Source organism: Melanaphis sacchari, unplaced genomic scaffold (assembly GCF_002803265.2).
Source record: "Melanaphis sacchari strain LSU unplaced genomic scaffold, SCAv2.0 Contig129_pilon_pilon, whole genome shotgun sequence".
Classification (NCBI taxonomy): Eukaryota; Metazoa; Arthropoda; class Insecta; order Hemiptera; family Aphididae; genus Melanaphis; species Melanaphis sacchari.
Window position 1 is genome coordinate 374,269 of NW_020270526.1, and position 10,425 is coordinate 384,693.

At 25.3% G+C, this 10,425-nt stretch overlaps 2 protein-coding genes across 2 annotated transcripts; both read left to right on the forward strand.

The window, feature by feature from the left end:
- The first annotated feature begins 3,518 nt into the window (after positions 1 to 3,518).
- LOC112591090 (cleavage and polyadenylation specificity factor 73) lies at positions 3,519 to 10,367 on the forward strand. The gene is made up of 14 exons (XM_025334747.1): positions 3,519 to 3,672; positions 5,923 to 5,986; positions 6,049 to 6,146; positions 6,237 to 6,365; positions 6,945 to 7,212; positions 7,272 to 7,422; positions 7,492 to 7,667; positions 7,993 to 8,122; positions 8,187 to 8,362; positions 8,439 to 8,588; positions 8,666 to 8,774; positions 9,648 to 9,976; positions 10,049 to 10,171; positions 10,234 to 10,367. The coding sequence occupies exons 1-14, from the start codon at positions 3,596 to 3,598 to the stop codon at positions 10,336 to 10,338; spliced, it is 2,085 nt and encodes a 694-aa protein (XP_025190532.1). The 5' UTR covers positions 3,519 to 3,595; the 3' UTR covers positions 10,339 to 10,367.
- Positions 3,715 to 5,353, forward strand: LOC112591091 (general transcription factor 3C polypeptide 5). Its single transcript, XM_025334748.1, has 2 exons — positions 3,715 to 4,556; positions 4,637 to 5,353. Exons 1-2 carry the CDS (start codon positions 3,724 to 3,726, stop codon positions 5,328 to 5,330), a joined length of 1,527 nt encoding a protein of 508 aa, XP_025190533.1. The 5' UTR covers positions 3,715 to 3,723; the 3' UTR covers positions 5,331 to 5,353.
- Positions 10,368 to 10,425: the final 58 nt, after the last annotated feature.

The window sequence follows — 10,425 nt, forward strand, 5'->3', positions numbered from 1 at the left end:
TTTTCTCGAATTTGACAAGTTTCGTTAACATTTTAAATTTAAGCGTTAATAAGAAAAAATGTTGATTTCGTGTATATTCGATGTTTTTTAATCGATTATAAAAGAACAAATTTAATACAATAGAAGTTAGATATTTTTAAAATGTATTGGAAAATGTCTATTTTTAAGTCATCAAAGTTGAATACATTTTTTAGCAAGATATTTTTTGGGTAGTTTATGATTGTAGTATTTTTTTATATTTAAAAAAAAAACATAAATAATTTTATAATAATTTATCCTCGAATAATAATGAAACATGTACATTCTAAATAAATAATTACCAATCTCAAAATTTAACTAAAACTCTGTTCAAAAACTAAACAAAATAATTGGTAATAAATATTACTAGCTAATAATATGCGCTACAAGTTAATAATACAACCAGTGCAGTGATTATAACTACTAGTAAAGTATATTTTTAATTAGAGGTAATCTAAGCAAAAACGCACTTAAATAATATTTTTTTTAAGATGTTTTTCAAACCAGCCATTCTTAGGTCATATATGATGTTGTTAAAGTTTTAAGAAAGTAAAAAAAAAAATGCGTCAACATTTTTTTCTCACTTAGTTGCTTTTACATCGAGAATTAAGTATTATCTATATATATAGTTTGTGTGTGTACATGTGTCGATAAATATCGTTTAATGCCAAAAATCACGTACGAATTAATCTGCAGAGTAAGTGAAAAAACACTTTCCGAGCTTTTATTGTACAACTACTTATACGCATCCACGCTAAAACGATTCTCTAAAATAACATATGTTACGCACCAAATTTTGCGTTCTAAAATACTGATCGGCGATCGCATACACGTACATCACAGTAGTATATTATTGTTGTTATATAACCACTAATACTGTAGATTATGCTCAACTGCGTGTACATTATACACTTATACATGTATCATAAGAAAAACATATTATTTCGTATTGCATTCCCGTATTTATTTTGACATTTATTTTTTTGTAGGACATTAAACTTTGTGACAGCCGACGAACACTTATAATAGCATTACTATACAGAAACCATATTATTACTCGTAACCATGGAAACCGTTGAAACTTCTTATGCTGTATTCCCACGTGAACTTCTTCATATATACCCTGTTGCAAACGCGCCTGTTTCGAATTTTTTAAGGCGACATTTATTGTGACCCGGTATGATTATTATAACCACGGTGTATAAAGTATGATATTATATTTAATATGCTTTAGGGGTAATCTAGGATTAAACACGTCTCAGTGTTATGGAGTTAGTAGAAATACAAAAAAAAATAAAATAAAATAAAAGAAAATAGAATAATAATAATATTATCACTATAAAATTTTTCCCACGTATACGAAGTGACTGCACTTTGCAAAAATATTCGTGTAGTCTGCTTTGTATTGAAAATAAAATCAAACGACTAATGTAGGAATTTAGCTTCATTTTGTGTTCTTATTTTAAAATAAAATTTGTACACTGTTTTTTACTTTTACTTCTACTAATATTTTCAAGTTAATTATATTTGAATTACAGTTATTGTAATTTTGTCAACGATCAACAACTTGATAATCAAACACTTAATTCAATAACCAACAACCAAATTTTTACCTTTTTTATTTACAACTATAAATATATAACATGATAAAAAATTAAAGTTAATTATGTTTAAGGTTGTAAGCCTAGTAAAAGGTAGTTAAAGCAAAACAGTTGAGAGCTTTGAAACCTTTTTTCATTTTAAAACTTTAAGGGTTTGGTCATCATTGTCATACTCCTCCATAAATTCTGCCATTTAATATTCTATTTTGCATTATATCTATACATTATTTCTTCGGTATTACCTTCTCCCTTTTCCCTTTACATTTACTTCAATAGTCACTCTCACAATTTCTGAATTGATTCTCATAAAATATATTTACTTTATTTTAGATTTAAGTAGAGCGATTAATTTAATGGTTTTAATGATGTGTGTGTGTGTTTATTTTTCTTGTCATTTTCAATTAGAAAAAAAAATAATGAAAATATGAAGAATGGATCAGTTCCCGGAAGTGTACAATTTCTCAAAATTCAGTCATTAGAAAAAGAGTTAAATGAAAATAAAACCTGTATTTTTTGTGGTAAAAAAAAATATATACCTATGTTGTGCCGCGACCACTACTACGAATGTGGCGGTTGTCGGCCGCGATTAGCGAGGTGTTGGGACATAAGGTTACCAACCGGTTGGTATAAAAAATAAAAATGTTATATTGTTTTATTAATAACAAAAACGGTGATTTTGATCACTTTAACGAGACGTCGAGACATAACCTTGGGAACCCTCCGAAGATCAGGAGGAAGGTAATAATTTGAATTATTATTTGAATATTTGATTATATTTTTCTAACACTTATAAGTGTAGAATTATATCCCAATATCCCATCATAGCTATTTCAGTTATACTTTATTTCTACTATATTATTTTTTTCTTATTTTTCACATTATTACCATAGTTGATTTATTATTGTTGTGTCACTTTGACCGTACGTCCAAACAGAAAATAAATGTGGAAATTTAAAAGGCATTATAGGTATACAAAACTAAATAACTATGATATAAATAAACCTTGTTATCTTACCCCTATGTACATCACTTCAGTATACATATATTTATATTTAATCAAATTTATATCTCGTTATACAATAATATTGTTAGTCATTCATACTTAATAGGTAATAGGTACCTACATTATAATTCTTTGAGTATAGTTAATATCGCTATTCTTTGAAAAATATAAATAGCTATATATTCAGCTGCCTACGTATAAATGGCTTGCAATCAAAACTACCGTCAAAATTAATATATACGTACCAGTGTACTACATTTAACCAAAAAATTACTTAGAATGCATTTGTTATAAAACATAAATCAATCGTCTGGTATATATTGTAATATTTATAAATTATCATTACCTACACTTTGTAAATTAAAATCACAAAAAAAAAAAATACAGAACATACGAATAATATTTATTCTCTCTAAATATCAAAATGTATTAAATTAAATTGAAATTGCTAGAGTTTCTTCATAAAAATTCTTTAATAGGTACCTTTTTGTGGAACAAAAATTCAAAATTTGTTCTATAATCTATAACACAATTAAATTTTATTGATTGTTTAAAATAATATTTATTTTGGTAACCAAGTTTTCATTAAAATGTTTATTCCAAATCTTTTTAGAACAAAACGAAAATATATTCATAATTTTACGTTAAATAATGTATTATTATACATAATCTATTGTATTCAGAATAATCGGAAATCGGAATGGCAAAATCGCTGCGCAACTCGTTTGTCTTGTTTACGCATTATCGCTGTGGTATCAAAGTGGTTTTGGTTGACCGTGGTTACTACAACAACTTTACCGGTTCGAATTAATATAACCTCAAAGATTTTAGAATTATCACTTAAATTTTAAATAAACATAAAAGACAAGTTAAAATGTATTTTCCTTTTTATTAAATTTACATCATTACAATTAAATAACTATTGTTATTATTGGTTTATTTTATGTCTTTTATTTGATTTTATTTAGGAAAAATGTCCGTTCAAGATAAGAAGGTTGAGGAAATTCAGATATCTGAAGAAGAAAATGATAAACTTACTATAAAACCTCTGTAAGCCATTAAATCATTATTATTTAGTTTATGTTTCATTATATTTGAATCATGGAATCGTCTGAAGAAACTAAAATTATTAGTCCTTCTAAACTAAAACTTTTAAATTGTGTAATATTTCCTGGTATTGTTAATAATGCTGAACAAGCTATTGACAGACTTGGAGGTATCGATGAAATTACTTATGCATTTGAAAATTCAGAAGCTACATTATCTGTCAACTTAGTAAAATCAGAATTTGGACCACCACTCACAGGGAACAAACATTATGAACGTTCATTGTTGATTGCTGTAAAGACAAAATATAAAATAAATAAAAAAACTGGTGAAAAAATTCCTATAGAAGTGTTACCCGCTAACATAGTTGGATGTATACAAAAAACTTTTACTTTTACAAGTGTTGTGGATTTTGCATATTTTCCACCTAAGCCAAATTGTTCTGAATTATGGCAAACAAATAAATTATTGGATATAAATTGGGCTCTAGAAAAAGATGTACCTTTAACATTACTTCCTAGCAAGCTAAGTAAATTCAATGAACCTCAGACAGATTTCTATGATCTTATAAATCTTAAAAAATTGGATATGTTGTCTAAAAAACATAGACTCAGACCATATGTACGCAATTTTACTAAGAATAATCGTTTTGAGGATACTGAGCTACCACCCATGCCTTTGGATTTATTAAAGTATTGTTTAACTGTAAAAATGTTTTCGCCTGATGAAAAGAGATTGATGGATAGATTATTTGAAAAAAGGCCTATCTGGGTAAAACCGGCATTATTTCATTTTGCTAAAGTTATAAATAAAGAAAAGATGAAATACTTATTGCCGACCACTGCCTATTTTACCACTACCGGACCTTTTCGACGCATGTGGGTCAGGTAAATTTCTTATTGATTTTTATTTTTATTTTTTATAAATAGAAATGGATACATTAAATATGCATCTTTTTTTTTTACAGGCATGGGTATAACTACCAAAATGATCCATCTAACTACATATATCAAGTAATTGAGATTCGCAATCAATGGTTTGATGATCACAATTCGTCTAATCCTAAAGTAGCAAAGTTCAACATTGAAGATTATAATCCTAATACTGCTGAAAAACAATTCTATTTTTCTCCAAATTCATTTCCTTTATCAATTGTTGCTAACTATCAATTATGTGATATACATTTGCCTGAAGTAAAAGAAATGCTTAAAAATGTATCTCTATCAACTACTTGTAGTAAACATGCTGGTTGGCTTAAAAAAGAGTTTATAGAAGACATAAGAAATGTTATGTACGGATATTTAGAAAGAGCATGGCAAATGTATTTAGCTGGTAATTTACCTACTTGTGGAAATGAACATATTAAGTTATATAGTAATTATATGGAGGAAGACAATTTAGATTTTACTAGACAACAAATTATGAGAAGGTTGGAAGAAGTAATTGACGAAGATAAACAAAATGAGGATGAATATGAGTGTTCCTCAGAAATTGAAGTGGCTAGAGATGAATATGAAAACTGGTCTACTAATCTAGATCGCGAAGAACTTGCTAAAATAATTTTTTCAGATAATCATATTAAAGCAGAGGTTCCAAATTCAAATCCTTGTAGTGATGAAGAAGATGATGCAGATTTAAAAATGGATAATATGGAAATATGAATAGTTTAAGTAATTATTTTTCATAGAATCTATGAAATGAATATATATTAATGATTTATGATCAATATTTTAAACTAGCTCATTAGAAAATGTAATAATTATGGTTATATTGATTTGTCTACAAAAAATATTGTATAATTGATGTAATATTTGTTGATAATATAATGTATTGTTTTAAAAATTATTTTAATATGTTATTATAGACATTTTAATTTAAAATTTATTCAATTTTATAATATTTTGCATGTGTTTTAAATTTTAAGTTATAAATTTATAACCTTTTATAATAATTTGTCAAAATTATGATTTAATTTTGTATAATTTTTAAAATATAATTTTATACATAATTATCTACTTAAGTTTTAAAAATATAAATTTTAAAATAAAATGTAACTTGAGTTGTTTTTAATCTTATCAATAATTTTTGAATATTTTAAGTATATAATAATAAGTGACCAAATTAACTATTAGTTAAAATAAATAATAATATATTATAAAGTGTTTCTTTTGTTAAAGAATTTATAATATATATATAAACTAATTTAAATGATATGTATTTGATATAGTGCTATAAAATATTTTTTTATTTTAGAGGTGCTGGACAAGAGGTTGGCAGATCATGTATTGTTATGGAATTTAAAGGCAAAAAAATTATGGTAAGTCCTAAGTTCTATTTATAAATTTATATATTTTTTAACTCAACTGTATTATTTGTTAGCTTGACTGTGGAATTCATCCAGGTCTTCAAGGTTTAGATGCATTGCCATTTGTGGATCTCATTGAAGCAAATGAAATTGATTTACTTTTAATTACCCAGTAAATAAAATAGACAATTATAAAAAAAAAAAAAAAACTAAAATTATTTATGATTAATTACAATTATTATGTATTTTTATTATATTATAGTTTTCATTTGGACCACAGTGGAGCATTACCATGGTTTTTACTCAAGACTAAATTCAAAGGAAAATGTTACATGACTCATGCAACTAAAGCCATTTATAGATGGTTATTGTCAGATTACATAAAAGTCAGGTAATTTATTTTTTACAAAGATATTTTAGATATACACAATATATAAATTAAAGACATATCACTGTAACTATTTTTTTTCCAATTAAGGGTAATAAATAATTAGTAACTTATTGGGATGCTCATGAATCGCCTCCCAAATCTAGGTTAGTGACTTTTTTATTTTGATTACCTCCCTTGGAATATATTTGTTAAACCTATAAATAATTCAAGTGTACCTATTTAATATTGGTTATAAGGTTTTTAAGAACATTTGAAATGAACATTGTATTTTTTATGTTTTTGTTTATACAAGTATATTATTCACTTATTCATTATTTCACGCAGATCTTAAAGAGTATATGTATAATATATTAAGAAAATTAGATTAGATGCATCAATATAATTAGGTACTTTTATTTATATTTACTATTTATTATTGTATTTATTTAAATTTACATTATAAATATTATGTTAAATGTTATTGCATACTAAAATAAATAGACAGATATGACAATATGTCATATTGTTGACATTGAATCAAGTTATATTTGTGTGCAAATAAATAAAAGTTTTGATTAATTAAACAATTTATTATTTTAGCAACATAGGAACCGAACAAATGCTTTACACTGAAGCTGATTTAGAAAAGAGCATGGATCGTATAGAAACAATAAATTTCCACGAAGAAAAAGATGTTGGAGGTATTCGTTTTTGTGCTTATAATGCTGGCCATGTACTAGGCGCTGCAATGTTTATGATTGAGATTGCTGGTGTTAAAGTTTTATACACTGGAGATTTTTCAAGACAAGAAGACAGACATTTAATGGCTGCTGAAATACCACCTTCAAGGCCGGAAATTCTTATTACTGTAAATTACTATCAATGAAATAGAAATTTACAAATTTATAATTATTTTTGTTATTTAAGGAATCTACTTATGGAACTCATATTCATGAAAAACGTGAAGAACGTGAACGACGATTTACTATGCTTGTCAATGATATTGTTAATCGAGGTGGAAGGTGTTTAATTCCAGTTTTTGCATTAGGACGAGCTCAAGAATTATTGTTAATATTAGGTAAATAGAATATATTTTTTTATTTCTACATATTAGAATATTATTCATGTTTTTACTTATTTATTTTAGATGAATATTGGGGTCTTCATCCAGAACTTCACGATATTCCAATATATTATGCATCTTCTTTGGCTAAAAAATGTATGGCTGTATATCAGACATATATTAATGCTATGAATGATCGTATAAAACGTCAAATTGCTGTTAATAATCCATTTGTTTTTAAACATATTACTAACCTTAAAGTATGTTGTTTATACTTATTTATATAATTAGTAGTTTAATAATCATAGAACTTCAACAATGAAATTTTCAATATTTAAAAAAAACTTAAGTATTTAAATACGACTCATTTTAAATTCAACTTAATATTTATAAATATGAAAGATAATATTAATTGTCTTTCTTTTAATTTTCACGCAATTATATTTAAATTATTAAGTATTTTGAAGTAGGAATGCAAATTTTTGAAACATTTCTCTCTTTTACTATTTTTTTATTTCAAATCTAGGGAATAATTACATTTTTAATGTACTATTTTAAAACAAATATTAAATTTGATTATTTTAGAGCATTGATCATTTTGAAGATATTGGTCCTTGTGTCATAATGGCATCGCCTGGTGTCATGGAAAGTGGTCTTTCTAGAGAGCTTTTTGAAATGTGGTGTACAGATAGTAAAAATGGAGTTATAATTGCCGGTAAAATAAAAATGAATAATATGTTCTATTATAATAAATATTTTATTTAATACAAATATTTTAGGTTATGTGGTACAAGGAACACTAGCTAAGGCTATTTTATCTGAACCTGAAGATATTACAACTATGACTGGACAAAAGTTACCATTGAAAATGTCTGTAGATTATATATCATTTTCAGCTCATACAGATTATCAGCAAACACGAGAATTTATAAACATTTTAAAACCACCCCATATTGTAATTATCTCAAATAATTATTAAAACAAAAATATTTGAAGAAATTATTTATATGTTACATTTTTCTTATACCTAGGTGTTGGTACATGGTGAACAAAATGAAATGCAAAGGCTTAAATCTGCTTTGGTTAGAGAATATGAAGAAAACTCTGAAGATATTAAAGTTTATAACCCTCGGAATACAGTAGGAGTGGATTTTTATTTTACTGGGGAAAAAACTGCAAAAGTATATTTAATTTTTTTTATTCATATTATAATATAATAATTAAATTAAATTTATTATAATAAATATTTTATGTTTAGGTTATGGGAGAAATAGCCGTTGAGAAACCAGCAGAAGACAATATTTTAAGTGGTGTTTTATTAAAAAAAAATTTTAGCTATCATATTTTTGCTTCTGAAGATATTCCAAGTAAGATAATTATCAAAATTACAGTATTCTTTCTTTAAAAACAATAAATATTTGATAGGATACTGGACTTGTTTAAAATATATTACTTTATCATTAAACAATTTCCTACTGGCGGCAGTCTTAAATTGGAAAATTTAAAAATTAAGATGTTTTTTTTTGTATCTTGATATCTTACACCTATGAATAGACAAAATGGAAATACTTCTTAGCTTGAATAGTTTTTAATCATTAACTATACTATAATTAATTATAAACAACATTACATGAGTATTTTTCTTTTTTTATTATTTAAAGGCAGTAGTTTTTATTTTAAATATTTACCATTGGCGCTTCATGGCGTATTAAGTAAATTTGATATAAAAAATAAAATTTTAATTTTTTTATTTTTTGTTGAACATTTAATAATATTTTAAGTATGGTGAAAAATTGTCTGGTAGTAGAGAAATACATTTTATTAAACACATTGGTGGAGTGATAAAAATAATTATAATTTATAAGTAACATTGACGATATCCATAAAATTAATTAATTTTTATATTTTATACATTTCTCCACCTCTTCTATTTTAAGCTTGTTGGTAAAATGTTTAAGCTAGTTTAGGAAGATATATATTTTAAAGTTAATTTTTTGTGTTTATTATTGGTTATTTCATAAATACACAATTATTAAATGAGTAATTTAAAAATTACTTTAAATACTATTATATTTAAAGAAAAGTTGTATCAAAAAAACTTATAAAAGTTGAAAATTATATCTCTGTATTATGGACATTAATATTTTTAGATGTTATTCTAGTGACACTTACATTGATTATTATTTTTATCATCACTAATTTAAGATGGATAATAATTTTTTTATGTTTTCTTTTTAAAGGATATTCCGATATGTTGTTAAGCGAAATTCAACAAAAACAACTTCACAGATTTACATCATCATTTACAGTATTACAAAATATGTTGTCCCATTTGACTGGCAGTGTACCTGAAATAATAATTCCAAATAAAAAGTTAAGAGTATTAAACTCAGTGGATGTCTCCATAGATAAAAATTTTGCCACCCTAGAATGGACGACTACTCCTGAAAACGATATGTATGCAGATATTGTTGTACAAGTGTTGATGAAAATTCAGTCGATGAGTCAAGGGGATATGAAAAATGTGGCATCAGTTCCATTTACTGAGTATGACCAGATGCATTTCAAAGTAAACATTTATTCATTACGCTTAATAAATATTTTTAAATTAAATAATATTAAACAAAAAACACATTTTTAGGAATGTTTGATTGAAATCTTACAAGAGATGTTTGGTGAAGAATCTGTGCCAAAAATATTTAAAGGTGAAAAGTTGTTTGTTGCTGTTGATGGGAAAAAAGCTAATATTAATTTAAAAAATTTGGTATGTTTGTTTTAATGTTATTTTGAATTGATTTTACTTTAGATGTGTATTTGTTTTTACAGGAAGTAACATGCGAAGATGCGGTTTTGCAACGAATGGTACAAGCTGCCATATCTAGATTACATAATACTGTAACGCCTTTAAATATCACAAATACTACAACGTAATATGTTCCAATTTTTTTTTTTTTTTTTTTTAATAAATTTTATATACAAATTTTTTTTTTTAATTTGATAAACAGAGACACAATATTA